Source organism: Ranitomeya imitator, chromosome 3 (genome assembly GCF_032444005.1).
Source record: "Ranitomeya imitator isolate aRanImi1 chromosome 3, aRanImi1.pri, whole genome shotgun sequence".
Lineage (NCBI taxonomy): Eukaryota > Metazoa > Chordata > Amphibia > Anura > Dendrobatidae > Ranitomeya > Ranitomeya imitator.
Genome location: NC_091284.1, coordinates 399,592,223 through 399,608,365, shown reverse-complemented (window position 1 = coordinate 399,608,365; position 16,143 = coordinate 399,592,223). Strand labels below are relative to the sequence as shown.

General features: G+C 44.7%; 1 protein-coding gene across 1 annotated transcript in view; it reads left to right on the top strand.

The window, feature by feature from the left end:
- Nucleotides 1–16,143, top strand: part of TMEM54 (transmembrane protein 54) — a 64,989-nt gene that overhangs the window by 26,532 nt on the left and 22,314 nt on the right. Inside the window, exon 2 of the mRNA XM_069757070.1 lies at nucleotides 4,700–4,893. Within this exon, the coding sequence (XP_069613171.1) occupies nucleotides 4,700–4,893 (194 nt within the window). The remainder of the gene's footprint in view (nucleotides 1–4,699; nucleotides 4,894–16,143) is intronic.

Below are 16,143 nucleotides of genomic sequence, written 5' to 3'. Positions count from 1 at the left end.
TTATTAGTGAGGAATATTAAAAAATATAAAGGATATGAAATGGCTTTCTGTATGTAAACCATGTCTCATATCCTGTCAGGTTTGGTAAGGCGTTAGCAAAAGCCCGCTATTGAATTACCGGCTTTTATGCTATCTAGCCCTGTATTAAATATATATATATATATATATTTACTAGATGGTGGCCCGATTCTAACGCATCGGGTATTCTGGAATATGAGCAAAAAAGAAAAAAAATCCAGCTCCAGGAGTAAAATTAAACAAAAATTTTTATTAATTATCTTTAAAAATTGGAAAGCTGCTTACCAAAAATATAAATCACAAAATAAGGATGAAGACAAACATCAATTCGCTGGACGCGTTTCGAGCGCCAAAAGCGATCTTAAACTTCAGCATAATTTTTTTTCTTTTTTGCTCATTTACCTCAGCGTTGGACAGAGACGCTTTCCGTGCTCGGATTACATTTGGACTATGGTAAATTCTGCCATGCGGGTGAGCTGAAATACAATGTTTTTTCTTTTTATTCTAGAATATGCATGTCCATGTAGTATATTGCACAGCCCACGTAGTATATTGCCCAGTGACATAGTGTATTGCCCAACCACGTAGTATATTGCCCAGCCACGTGGTATATTGCCCAGTCACGTAGTATATTGAGTACAAATAAAGAAAAAAGCCAGCTCACCGATATGTGCAAGGAGCACGGAACTTCGTCCTGACTCGACGTAGTGCAGATCCAAGTAAAAGAGAAAAATGTTCCAGCTTCTTGATAAAATGTAAAACTTTAATCCATCACAGCTCTGACAAAGACCGTATGGTCGAAACGCGTAGCTTTCTTCACTTGTGATATGGCATTGTCCCAGGAGTGTGTCTTCTACTATTTTATATGATGGATTAAAGTTTTACATTTTATCAAGAAGCTGGAACATTTTTCTCTTTTACGTAGTATATTGCCCAGTCACGTAGTATATTGCCCAGCTACATAGTATATTGCACAGCGATGTAGTATACAGCACAGAGCCACGTAGTATACAGCACAGACACGTAGTATACTGCCCAGTCACGTAGTATATTGGCCAGTCACGTAGTATATTGCCCAGGCACGTAGTATATTGAACAGCCACGTAGTATATTGCACAGCGACGTAGTATACAGCACAGATCCACGTACTATACAGCACAGACACGTAGTATAATGCCCAGTCACGTAGTATATTGGCCAGTCACGTAGTATATTGCCCAGCCACGTATGTTAGCAACCGTTAAAAAGAACTCGAAACGCGTAGCCTGCTGCTACTCATTCTACTGTGAACCATGTCATTGGACTTTGGATTTTATCCTCAATAAATCTTGATATTTTTGGAAGCTGGATTTCTTTTCCTGTTTGCCTTATCGTTCCACGTGATGACTGCACGGTATCCGGGCTTCCCCACAACAAATGCCTAATAGGTGAGCTGGTTTTTCACTATTTTTCCTATATAATATGATGATTGCATTATATTAAAAGAAAAAAAAACTTTGATGGGAGGATTGCTTCTTTAAGAAAAAACACATACTGCCAGGTGGTTGGATGTCCATTCAAAAAAGTTTGTCTCTGGCAGGTAGAAACAGCACCAGACACGTTGCATTACGTGTCTTAAGCAGACGTGACCTCGCACAGCGTATTGCGTGGGCGTGTCTGCCCGACTGTGATGCGGATGAGCCGCGACATTTATGGAGTGCAAGCAGACGGGTGGGTTGCCCTAAACAGTTAATGGGGAATGGGTCCAGGAGACAAATGTCTCTCTGCCCAGTGACTCAAGCTGCTTTAGGTTGCAAGACATTTTCAAATACAAGAGATAGTGAGCCAGGCTGAGTGTATAAAGTGAAATAGTCTATTAATATTCTACCATATAATTGTCTAAAGGTCACTTCCGTCTGTCTGTCTGTCACGGATATTCATTGGTCGCGGCCTCTGTCTGTCATGGAAATCCAAGTCGCTGATTGGTCGAGGCAAAACAGCCACGACCAATCAGCGACGGGCACAGTCCGGAAGAAAATGGCCGCTCCTTACTCCCCGCAGTCAGTGCCCGGCGCCCGCATACTCCTCTCCAGTCACCGCTCACACAGGGTTAATTCCGGCGGTAACGGTTATGCCGCGGGTAACGCACTCTGTTACCACTGCTATTAACCCTGTGTGTCCCCAACTTTTTACTATTGATGCTGCCTATGCGGTATCAATAGTAAAAAAATGTAATGTTAAAAATAATAATAAAAAAAAAAACCTGCTATACTCACCCTCCTTTGTCCGCCATCTTCCGTTCCCGGCGATGCATTGCGAAATTACCCAGAAGACATGCATATTCTAGAATACTCGATGCATTAGAATCGGGCCACCATCTAGTACCATCTAGTACAATATATTAATTAGTGTTAATTGCCAGTGATGTACAGTTTTGACTCTGGTTCCAAGTTCTTACAGAGCTATGTCCTGCTTGGTGTCACTTGCGCACAATACTGACTACAGCTGCCAACAACTAGAGAAGTACTATACTCAAACTCACAGAGAGAATATGGGTCCCATATAATAAAGAGTAATGTCCAAGTGACTTCATATATTTGCCCATAAGGTAACTGGATAGTGAGTGTATACTCCAGATATACATTTAAACACCGAAAAATGGAGTTCCATACACAAAGAAAATTAAATTTTAAAAATTGTACATTTTATTATAAATACTGTGAACAAAATAAATCACAAAATAACACAAAAGTAGAACAAAGGAAAAGGCCCTAGTTTAGAAACAGTGAATCCCTGTTCCAGACAAGTAAATTTGTATAAACCAAACGCATGGTACTAGTATAATCCACTATAAATCATATAGAGTATATGGCACCCAATCCAAATAGTATTCACATAGCACCAATATAAGTCAGAGAATTGGATGTCTGTAAGATAATGCATACCACAAAGGCTGTCACAGTGACCATCATCCATATAGGGGAAAAGAGCAATAGCAGTATACCTAGTGATAAAGTATCTTACCCATGGTGAGTAGAGCCAGATGCTGGGGTGCCGAATCAACCCCCCTGATGCGCGTTTCGCATAGGCTTTATCAAAAAGAGGGAACTAGAGAAGTACTGTTGGGAGCACTGTGATACACTATATACAGTATATATACAGATAATGCTCAATATTAGCGATGGGTGGACCCGTGGACGTTCAGGTGCGTCGGGTTCAGACGAACTTTAAAAAAGAAAGTTCTATTTGGGTACCCGAACTCGAACTCGGACACCATTCAAATGAATGGGGGGCCAGAACATCCTCTGTTCCCATGCTATCACCTGTGTGACAGTGCGAGAAACATTGGCTCTGATCAGCGGTAATCTAACACATTATAGCCAGTCACAGAGCTGATGTTCCCACGCTGCTATCTGTGTGAGTAAACAGAAGTGACCAGCGGTGAAAAGGTTGTAAAAACAAAAATAAAAAATCTAATTTATACTCACATGTCGGCCGATAATCCATAATGCTGATTTCCCACGACGATCCCCAACTCTGCTACATCTGGTTGCACTGCTGAGAGGTGACAAATGTTACCACTCAGTCCAGCAACAAGCTCACACCGAGCAGAGTGTAAGAACGTGCCTGCGTATAACCGGTGGTGACGTCATTAAGGTTACTGCCGGTCACACGCAGCCGTGTTCTCACATTCAGCTTAGTGTCATCTGGTTGCTGGGCTGAGAGGTAACATTACTTATGTCACCGCTCAGCAATGCAACCAGATGTAGCAGAGGGCAAGCGGGAAGAGCAGGGCAAAGTGCCTTTTCTGAGGCTGCTGTGGGCTGCTGTTTTTAAGCTGGGGAGGGTCAATATCTATGGCCCATCCCCAGCCTGAGAATACCAGCCCCCAACTGTCTGCTTTAGCTTGGCTGGTTGCCAAAAATGAGGGGGCCCTCATCTAAATAATTAAAAAAAGGCTTGGGGTCCACTCTGTTTTTGATAACTAGCCAAGATAAAGCTGACAACTCAGGGCTACAGCACACGGCTATCAGCTTTACCTCAGCTGGTTATCAAGAATGGAAGAGACGCCACAACTTTTTATTTATTTATTTTTTACACAGTGCTGCGGCCAATCACAGCCATGCCAATACTTGACTTGGCTGTGATGGGGCCAGAAGAAGTGTCCACACAGGAAAAGCTTGTTGATTGGCTGCACTGTAGCCTTTCAACAATATTTGTTCAGGTTGCCGAGCAAGGACACTAGGTGTCAGAAGCGTTACCATTCAGGTTTTCCCATCTCTACGGAGTATGCATCACTCACTGGTCTTTGTGTGCGGGAATTCTGTAAAATGATTATCATTCATTTCAGCTGCCATTTAGAATACGCTCATTTCTGGACTGTCTAGATCAGTGTTTCCCAAACTCCAGTCCTTTCACCTGTACAATACTAAGGAAATTCCAAAAACATGATGTGTTTGGGGGCCGTGAGGACGGGGTTTGGAAAACACTGCTCTATAGGGACAATATAGGAAAACTTGTGTCTCCAATATGACTTTATCCTGGAATATTTTTTTTTTTTTAAAGAAACACATGATTTATTTTCTTTATCCTTATATAATTTTTAATAACATTGAGTTCTCTTTAAAATATGGATTGTATGTATGATATTGATTATTTATTAGTTTAATAATATTTAACATAAACTCCTCTTTTTCCACAGAGGCCCTGGATAACAAACTGTTTGGCAAAGTTCTGATGAAACAGGGCCTGGCACTCATTGTAACTGGGCACCTTAATTTTATAGTTGGAGCTATAGTTCATGGATTGGTTCTGAGACATGTGGCCAAACTGGTGGACAGTGTATCACTACAGTATTCTGTAACCAACATCACTGCTGTGGCTTCTGCAATTCTGGTAGGTTAAAGGAATGTGTTAAGATATCCATGCCATAACTACAGTGAGTATAATGTGTATCTAGGGATTGTTCCCCTACCTACCTCTATCTGCCATATTTCATCCAGGGTAGAATAAGGGTGTGGCGGGGGAGTGACGCCACAGTTTATTTAATTCATGACGAGCTGTGATGTTCCCTATCCCAGAAATCTCTCTTCAGTCACTGACTGGAGTAAAATGTCTGGCATGATGAATGGAGGCAAAAGCCATTTGTCACACAATCCAGACTCATGAATTTTTATGAATCAGGTTCAACTGACCCTCATCAAACCCGGTAAGAAAATCGTCGGTCTTGATGAATCGGGGCCTAAAACTTTTAAAATTTTCAATAGACATATTTATCAGGGCTGTTTGTTTGTTTTCTTTTAGGTAGAAAGGAACATTTTTATTTAAGCCAACAGTTTGATTTACAAGAAACCTGGAACTTAACTTTAAATACAATGAATTGAACACACTGATTTGGTGTCAATATCAGAAAAGGGAAATACATGATGTGAAATAGTTGATTTTGTCTGTGATTCACTTTTCTGTCACTCTTTTGTCTATACCACTCGATTATTGTTGAATTAAAAAAATGTTTAGTTAATTATGAGAATACAATATCATACAATAACTCAATTGAAATCCCAGCCTAATCCAAGCTGTAAAACAATGTCGGCTATAAGTAATTATAATGTCATAGTAAGTTGCCTAACTCTTGAGAAATGATATTTGCTCTGTTTAACAATAGAAGAGCCAGCCAACTCCTCCTGTGACACCTGAAATCTCCAAGGTGCCTCTTGTATGACTAATAAATAGGAGACATTCAGGGTGTTAGCACTATTTCTAAACTTTTTAATTACTTATTAGTTAAAGATGTTTCTTGGGCTGAGAATAAAATTCTTGAGTCACTCTGTGACTGAAGACTGCCATGCTGTGACTTTGTGCAGTGCGCACACTATCGCAACCTGCATGTGATTTGCATACTTGCCGTGACGTGTCGGCTAGACTCTCCTCCACTGCTCTCAAGTTTCCATTTAATTATTTAAATGAAATTCTGGGTGTCACATGATCGCAAGTTTGCAAATCACATATATGCCTACACTTGACCGACCACTCATGCGGGGAATACAGGGAAAGCGTGACAATGTGCACATTGCACACCGTCACAATTCAGCTATCAGCAGTCAGTGGCTGAAGACTTTTGTTCTCAGCCCAGAAAACTCCTTTAAAATAGGTTTAAACAATGTTAGGTTAAGTTCCCACAATGAGTATTTGGGGAGTATTTGCGCTGTGTTTTTTCGCTGCACAAAAAAACGCAGCATCTCACAGTTCCAGAAAAGATGGGACTTATAGAAATCTCATGTCCAGTGTACATAAAGTGACCTGCAGTAACAAGTCAGGTAAAAATCACATAATCTGCAAATGACTGCATCAATAAAGTTTAGTCAAAGCCAAATATCAGGATGAATCAAAAGCAAAGCATCTTTATTTAAAACAAGACTCACCAAAATAAGACAAAAACCGCAGTGTTAAAAATGTGAAAAAAAGACACATGTGAAAAAAAAGTAGTAGCCTATGTGAAGAATATGGGGTGATTTAATGTCATGCCAATCAACTGTATCATATCCAGTCCAAGACTACAATTCTCCTTCAAAATGTGAAGCTGAAACAGGACACCTGGTTCAGCAGGTGGTCCAGCCTCATCAGCTTCAAAGGGAAAAACTCACATTCCTATGCAGCTTAGCTTATACCAAGACCTTCTTGACAGGATGACATCCTGCTGGGAACAAACTGTCTTTCTGCTTTAATTCAAATTCCCTAGTCAGATGGGAATTTCATAAGATCTTGGGGACAGGCCGAACGGCTGCCAGGGTCTCTATCCACTCTAGCACCTAAGGGTAAGGAGATATGTAGAATGGCTAGAAGAAGCCAGGTAGAGAAGCCGTGTTTGGTCTTCAAGTGTAACGGGGGTCTGGTTGGATCCCATGGCGCCAAAGCCACCACCCTATGACCTTCTGTGGAGAAGTTATGATCATCATAAGTTTTGGAGTTTCAGCTGCCAGAACCCAAAGGGAAGGAGGACTAGAACCATCCCAGGGGTGGGAACGGGAATGACCAACCAAGGGGTTAAATGCACATGTGAGGCCGTGTGGCTTTCTCTCTTTTTCTTGCTGTTCAATTTGGAGGGGGGTCACGAGGTGCATCATGCTGGAAGGAACCAGAAACAGCTGACACCCCACACCCCCTATGTGGTCAAGCTCCAAGGCCGAACATTAAGCCGGTAACTAACATGTTTCACCTACTTATACCTTGTGTATTACCACTTGAATTTGTATATTTGACCACTGTACACAGTGGCTTGTGAACGTATTCACGTAATTTTCGGGCTTTGCTCCCGACAACCAGTTTTTTTTAATGGTTTGCGTCAGTTCGTGTAAAGAACATGCCTACAACTCTGAACATTTGGTTCAAATAACTGAAAACTTCAGTCTGAATAGCTATTCACCCCTAAAATCAGTACACGTAGTTTGGTATAGTGGTTTATTATTTTTCTTTTTTACAGGAGACAAGGGCATCAATAAAATGGGTGTAAGGTGAGTATATGGTTTATTTTTTCTGTTTTTACAGGGGACGAGGGGTTCAATGGAAAGGGAGTAAGGTGAGTATAACTGTGTTTTTTTATTTTTAAATTAATGTGTTAAACAGGGTGTTTTGTATTATTTCAAATAAAGGACTTTATTCTTGCGGTGTGTTTATTTACAATTTGACTAAGCGGTTAGTAATGGATAGGCGTCTTATAGACGCTTCTCCATTACTAACCGGTGGGCTTGATCTCACCTGACAAGACAAAGGTGACATAAATCCCACTTGCCGCCACCACCACAGGGCAAGTGGGAAGCGCAAGGCTAAGCGCCAGATTTGGCGCATCTTATGGATGCGCCATTTCTGGGGTGGCTGAGGACTGATGTGGTAGTCTGGAGGAGGAAGGCAATATCTCTGACCCCTTCCGAGGCTATTAATATCAACCCACAGCTGTCTGTTTAGCTTTTGCTGGTTTGAATTTATAGGGGGACCCTACTTCATTTTGTTCTGGGGTTCCCACGTAAAATCACCAGAAAAGGCTAAGCAAACAGCTGTGAGCTCTTAATAATAGCCTGGGAACCTTATGGGGTATTGTCCCTTGTCCCAGGTTACTAACATCAGCCCCAGCCATAAAGTTTCCATCTGCTGGTTATGAAAATTGTGTAGGATTCCATGCAGTTTTTTTATTTAATTATTTATTTTACACAGGAGGCTCACAGCTGCTGCTGAATACAACTCCCATCATTGTCTCCTGGTGGCACTGTGATCAATGATGAGAGCTGCCTCCAGCAGCCGGACGGCGCTAGGGAACAGCACAAGCTGAACCGCTTCTTCCCTGGCACCAATACTTATCACACTTATGACAACTCGTATCAATATCTCCTGGTAGCGCTGATCTCAATGTGAGCAGGATACAATTACGACGGTTGCCTCCAGCTTTCTGAAATCTCATAGGCTTTGCTGGAACTGTAAAAAGCCGCTGAAAATTAGCATAAAAAAGCAGCAAAAAAGTCCTGTGTGAACGTACCCTAAACATTGACTCATGGACTGCACATGGATATTACATACGCACACACGGACACGGACCGTTTTTTCCTGTACAGGAATCACCAGGATGTGTGAAAGAGGCCTTAGATGGTTTTCTCTGGCGAACAGCAATTTTCATGCCTAACTACAGATTCACAATTGGATTAAAGTTTGGGCTTTGACTAGGCCACTTACATGTTTCCCCTGAAACCACTTGAATGTTGCTTTAGCAGTATGCTTGGTACTTGGTGTCAGATGGACTCCCATCCTGGGCCCCTTCCAATAATATTACCACCCTCTGCAACCACAGTCCTTATGCCCAGTAGCGTAGCTACCGGGGAGGGGGGGCAGAGGGTGTGGGCGCCCGGGCCCGGTGCTCTGAGGGGGCCCACCCGGAGCTAAGCTACTTTAACTGTATTGGCGCGCTCAGCGCGCCGATGCAGTTACATGCTGTGGCAGAGCAGGGAGAATCAATCTCCCTGCTCTGCTGCCCGGCCGCTACGGGGCCCCTGAGCAAGTGGGGGGCCCGGTGCCAGCAGTAGGCCCCCCGCCGTCATCGGAAGATCAGCTGTATCGGCATTTAGCCGATACAGCTGATCGCATTGCTGGCAGAAGGAGCGCTATGCTCCTTCTTCCATCATCCCTGTCAGTGTCGGCGTCTGACGTCGCGGACACTGACAGCGGGCGCGATGACGTCACTGCCCGGCACCCGCTGTCAGAAGATCAGCGGGAGCAGCGCAGGAACCAGGAAGAAGAGAGGTTTTTTTTTTTAATGGGTGCTGCTGCCTTATTACAGGGTGTGCCTATGGAGGGCTGCCTTATTACAGGGTCTGACTATGGGGGTGCTGCCTTATTAAAGGATCTGACTATGGGGGTGCTGCCTTATTACAGGGTCTGACTATGGGGGGGCTGCATAATTACAGGGTCTGACTATAGGGGTGCTGCCTTATTACAGGGTCTGACTTTGGGTGCTGCCTTATTACAGGGTCTGACTATGGGGGTGCTGCCTTATTAAAGGATCTGACTATGGGGGTGCTGCCTTATTACAGGGTCTGACTATGGGGGGCTGCATAATTACAGGGTCTGACTATGGGGGGCTGCATAATTACAGGGTCTGACTATAGGGGTGCTGCCTTATTACAGGGTCTGACTTTGGGTGCTGCCTTATTACAGGGTCTGACTATGGGGGCTGCCTTATTACAGGGTCTGACTATGGGGGTGCTGCCTTATTACAGGGTCTGACTAGTCTATGAGGGCTGCCTTATTACAGGGTCTGACTATGGGGGCTGCCTATGGGGGCTGCCTTATTACAGGGTCTGACTATGGGGGCTGCCTTATTACAGGGTCTGACTATGGGGGTGCTGCCTTATTACAGGGTCTGACTATGGGGGCTGCCTAATTCATGGTCTGCCTATAGGGGTGCTGCCTTATTACAGGGTCTGACTAGTCTATGGGGGCTGCCTTATTACAGGGTCTGACTATGGGGGCTGCCTTATTACAGGGTCTGACTATGTGGGAGCTGCCTTTTTACAGGGTCTGCCTATGGAGGCTGCCTTTTTACAGGGTCTGACTATGGGGGTGCCGCCTTATTACAGGGTCCGCTTATAGAGGTGCTACCTTATTACAGGGTTTGACTATGGGGGCTGCCTTATTACAGAGTCTGACTATGGGGGTGCTGCCTTATTACAGGGTCTGCCGCCTTATTACATGGTCTGCCTTTGGGGGGGGGCTGCCTTATACTACAGAGCCTGCCTATGGGGGTACTGCCTTATTACAGGGTCTGCCTATATGGGGGTGCTGCCTTATTACAGTGTCTGCCTATGGGGGCTGCCTTATTACAGGGTCTGACTATGGGGGCTGCCTTATTACAGGGTCTGACTATGGGGGTGCTGCCTTATTACAGGGTCTGACTATGGGGGCTGCCTAATTCATGGTCTGCCTATAGGGGTGCTGCCTTATTACAGGGTCTGACTAGTCTATGGGGGCTGCCTTATTACAGGGTCTGACTATGGGGGCTGCCTTATTACAGGGTCTGACTATGTGGGAGCTGCCTTTTTACAGGGTCTGCCTATGGAGGCTGCCTTTTTACAGGGTCTGACTATGGGGGTGCCGCCTTATTACAGGGTCCGCTTATAGAGGTGCTACCTTATTACAGGGTTTGACTATGGGGGCTGCCTTATTACAGAGTCTGACTATGGGGGTGCTGCCTTATTACAGGGTCTGCCGCCTTATTACATGGTCTGCCTTTGGGGGGGCTGCCTTATACTACAGAGCCTGCCTATGGGGGTACTGCCTTATTACAGGGTCTGCCTATATGGGGGTGCTGCCTTATTACAGTGTCTGCCTATGGGGGCTGCCGTATGCTATAGAGTCTGCCTATGGGGAGTGCATTATACTATATTGTGGACTATTTGGTGCATTATGCTACTGTATATGGAGGCTATCTAGGGGGCCATCATACAGTCTGGAGATTACAGTGTGGGGGTCATTATACATTGTTGGAGCCATCAAACAGTTTGGAGGCTACTAAGGAGTCAGTATACTGTGTGGGTGCATTATACTGTGTATAAGAGAGCATCATGCTGTGTATAGAGGAGCTGTACAGGGGAAGACTCGGGACATTATTAAACGTAAAGTGGGCACTTATTGTTATAGGGGAACTCAGGTTACTGTGACTGTCCAAGGGGGACACCGGGCATTATTTCTAGGGGTAGAATATGGGCACTGTTTTCTAGGGCACTTGCACCTGGCATTACTATATTGTAGAGAGTTGCTTTAGAATTTAGAAGGCACAGAGAACCACACAGCAGGTGCAGTAATAGGGACACATACAGCAGCAGAGGCTCAGTATTGGGGTATCAGGGGCAGTAATAGGCACACATATGGCAGCAGCTGCTCAGTATTGGGGTATCAGGTGCAGTAATAGGGACAAATACGGCAGCAGCAGCTCAGTATTGGGGTATCAGGAGCAGTAATAGGGACACATACGGCAGCAGAGGCTCAGTATTGGGGTATCAGGGGCAGTAATAGGGACACATACAGCAGCAGCGGCTCAGTATTGGGGTTTCAGGGGCAGTAATAGGGACACATGCGGCAGCAGCGGTTCAGTATTGGGGTATCAGGGGCAGTAATAGGGACACATACGGCAGCAGAGGCTCAGTATTGGGGTATCAGGTGCAGTAATAGGTACACATACGGCAGCAGCGGCTCAGTATTGGAGTATCAGGGGCAGTAATAGGGACACATATGGCAGCAGCGGCTCAGTATTGGGGTATCAGGTGTAGTAATAGGGACACATATGGCAGCAGCGGCTCAGTATCGGGGTATCAGGTGTAGTAATAGGGACACATACGGCAGCAGCTGCTCAGTATTGGGGTATCAGGTGTAGTAATAGGGACACATACGGCAGCAGTGGCTCAGTATTGGGGTATCAGGGGCAGTAATAGGGACACATACGGCAGCAGCTGCTCAGTATTGGGGTATCAGGTGTAGTAATAGGGACACATACTGCAGCAGCAGCTCAGTATTGGGGTATCAGGGGCAGTAATAGGGACACATATGGCAGCAGCTGCTCAGTATTGGGGTATCAGGTGTAGTAATAGGGACACATACGGCAGCAGAGGCTCAGTATTGGGGTATCAGGGGCAGTAATAGGGACACATATGGCAGCAGCGGCTCAGTATTGGGGTATCAGGGGCAGTAATAGGGGCACATACGGCAGCAGCGGCTCAGTATTGGGGTATCAGGGGCAGTAATAGGGACACATACTGCAGCAGCGGCTCAGTATTGGGGTATCAGGGGCAGTAATAGGGGCACATACGGCAGCAGCGGTTCAGTATTGGGGTATCAGGTGTAGTAATAGGGACACATACTGCAGCAGCGGCTCAGTATTGGGGTATCAGGGGCAGTAATAGGGACACATACGGCAGCAGCTGCTCAGTATTGGGGTATCAGGTGTAGTAATAGGGACACATACGGCAGCAGAGGCTCAGTATTGGGGTATCAGGGGCAGTAATAGGGACACATATGGCAGCAGCGGCTCAGTATTGGGGTATCAGGGGCAGTAATAGGGTCATATACGGCAGCAGCGGCTCAGCATTGGGGTATCGGTAGGATGAGGAGTTTGCGCTGGTTGGGAATAGATGGTGATGGGGCTGGAATTTGAGAAGTTAAATGTGTCTTTGTTGTATTCTCTGCAGACGAGTTGTAGCTGGAAGAAGTTGTCATGTCGGTCTGGGCCAGATGGAAAAGACGGGAAAAATGAACGATTCCATCAGAAAGGACGTCAGCAGTAAGATATTATCTGTAACTGTGCAGTGATCCGTTATATGTTCTGTAGGGCTGGTATCTACCACTGACCATATGGTGGTAATATCTGTTGGTCTTTGTATAGAGATTATCTTCAGTAACAGCGCGGTCATCTGCTGAGGTTCTCCTCCAGTATTAGGGCGCGTCACGGAGTTGTAATCAAGGTTACCTGGTTAGGGGCCCACTCTGAAGTTTCGCCCCTCCCCCGAACCAAAACCCTAGCTACGCCTCTGCTTATGCCCCTGGTTATCAGTTACTGATTAGGACCAATCACTTGAATGATAGGCCCAAAATGAACAAGGATTGTAATAAGTAAACATGTAATATTTAATCTTTTCCCATAAAATTATATATCAGTCTGCTCAGGCTCACAATCTAAATTGAACAGGAAATATAAAAAATCCAGTTTCCAAAATATTCCAAATTTATTGAGAATAAAATACAAAGTCCAGTCAAATAATTCACATAATAGTGAGTAGCAGGCAACATGTTTCGAACAATATCGTGTTCTTTCGCAAAGACGGGGAGAACATACAAACTCCTTACAGATGTTGTCCTTGGTGGGATTTGATCTCAAGACCCCAGTGCTGCAATACTAACCACTGAGCCACCGTGCAGCCTAAAATACTACTTGTCCCACAGAAAACAAGACCCGGGTCGAACAGCTATAAGGCTCTTGGAAGAAGGGGAGGAAAAAACTAAAATGAAAAACGGAAAATTGCCCCGTGGGTGAAGGGGTTCCATTTTTTTAATCACACTCACAAAGTTTTGAATCAATGGAAAACATATAAGGTTCCAGGGCACTGCACTAATACCAGCTGCTCGCACAGTGGAAATGGAAGACATCTCCTATAGCCATGAAAACAGAAGTTCTGTATACGAATGGAGCATCAATTCTCTTGAAAGGGGCTGATCTGGAATGATAGACCCAATTTATAGACAAGAGTGACTGGACACTGGAGTGCTCCTACACCCCGGAAATATTACCATTGATACATGCCTTTCAAAATATTTTAAAAATATCAATTTTAAAATTGTGACATGCCTTTCAAAATTTTGTAGGATCAACTTTCAGTGCTATTACTGCTGCAATGCTTGTGGTATGTCTCTACCAGATCTCTACCAGCTTTGCACATTTAGAGGCTAAATTTTTTGTCAGTTTTTCTCTGTAAACCAGCTCTAGCTCAGTGGGATTGGATGGAAAGCATTTGTGAAAAGCAATTTTCAAGTCTTACCACAGATTCTCAATGGGATTTAGGTCTGAATTGTGTCTGGGACATTCAAACACATGAATATGCTTTGTTCTAAATCTTTCTCTTGTAGCTCTGGCAGTATGTTTAAGGTTGATGTTCTGATGGAAGGTGAACCTATGCCCCAGTCTCAAGTCTTTCACTGCTTCTAACATATTTTTCTCCAGGATTGCTCTGTATTTACATCCATCTTTCCATCAACTTTGACCAGCTTCCCTGTAACTGCTGAAGAAAAGATTCCCCACTGCATGATGCTGCCACCACCATGTTTGCTAGTGGGGATGATGTTTTCAGGGTCATGTTTTCACACACATACAGCATTTTGCATTTAGACCTAACATTTTTTTCTTTCTTCTTGCCACTCTTCCATAAAGTCCAGATTTGAGGAGCATAGGACTAAGGCCATGTTCACACCTTCAGTATTTGGTCAGTATTTTCCATCAGTATTTGTGAGGCAAAATCAGGAGTGGGTGAAAAATGCCGAAGTGGTGCACTTGTTTCTTGTCATGAACCGGGGGTGTTTGGTTGCCCTGGTTCTTTCTTCAGGGATTTATTTATATCCCGTTTCCCAGTTCCGGTTTGAAAATTGCAGCTCTCTGGCACCTCCCTTACCTTCAGGTCGGTCAGGGAACTGCACCTAGGATAATTAGTCACCAGAAAGGCTGCGTGGTCATGTACGGGCTATTGGGCACGCTGCAGCAGGGGCGATATAACTACTCCCGCTCAGACAGGAATTATAATTATCAAATGCCGTCCGTCACTGCCAGCTATACCCAACAAGCTCAGTATGATCTGCTGCCACCAGCTCCTATTCCTATGATTAATGGCGGGTCAGGAGCCAGCCCAAACAGTAGCACAATTTACTTCAGAGGACGTTGGGGGTATGTTTTAGAGCAAGGAAAACTAAGCTAGTAAATATTATAACTTTTACTAAAAAAAAAAAAGATTAGGCAGTGTTTACAAAAAGTATAAAAACGATGTTACAAGATGAGACAATTATAGTATGTACAGATTGATTACAAAATAAAAGGGATTAAAGATGAAAATAAAATCACATTTGTCTTATGTCAATCCATTATGAGCTATGCCTCAGGGAGGAGGAGCATATGTCCCAATGCATCCAACACAGTATCTGCTTCCCAGGTCAAGAGAGACAGTAGGAGAGAGAGCGCCTCTAGTCCCGCCTCCATGTCTTATACCTGTGCTCAAACTTAAGGCACTCCCACTGTGCTGCCCTCACTGGGTGGTTGGAGAATTGCCCTTTCTGATCAATTATGAAATACTCTATTACCCATATCTCTTAGGCTGGGTTCCCATTGCGTTATGGGAACGCGCTTAACGGACAGCGTTGCACGGCGAAATTAACGCCGTGCAACACGTCCGTTAGCGCGCCCATTCACGGCAATGGGAACGCGCAGCACTAGCGCGTGCCATGTTCGGCACACGCTAGCGACGCGCCGGTGTTTCCTGGCGCGCCGCGGACGCTGCTCGCAGCGTCCGAGGCGCGCCCGCGGTCCGTTCCCCGCTCTCGCAGATCGGGGATCTGCGAGAGCGGGGACGTTACCGCGACCCCAGGACGCGGCCCCATTAAAAACATTGCGTTAGCGCAACCCGCTAGCGCTAGCGCTAAACGGGTTGCACTAACGCAATGTGACCCTAGCCTTGGGATGAACCTCATAGAAGAAAGACAAAATTATCATCATTATACTCAGCATGACATGGGGGTTCATTTAAGTATAAACATGAAGTGGATACATGACCTGCTTATGGAGAAATCCATTCCTTGGATTTTTTTGGGTTTGGATCCTAGTGATTTCAGTGGGTTATAGATCTATCGGGGGACATTCGGAATATGTAACTTTTATATCTATCACTAATTGGGTTCAAGTTATGGCCTACAATTAAGTTTTTAAATGAAGAAAGGAGCACATCTTTCCACAACGGCCTTCAGCCAGCTTAGAGCCATAAACTACTCAGTGGGGGGCTGCTAGCACACTGGTATCACAGTGCACAGAGGACTCATAAGCGTGAGGACCCTTGACGTGGGTTATGAGCTTACATA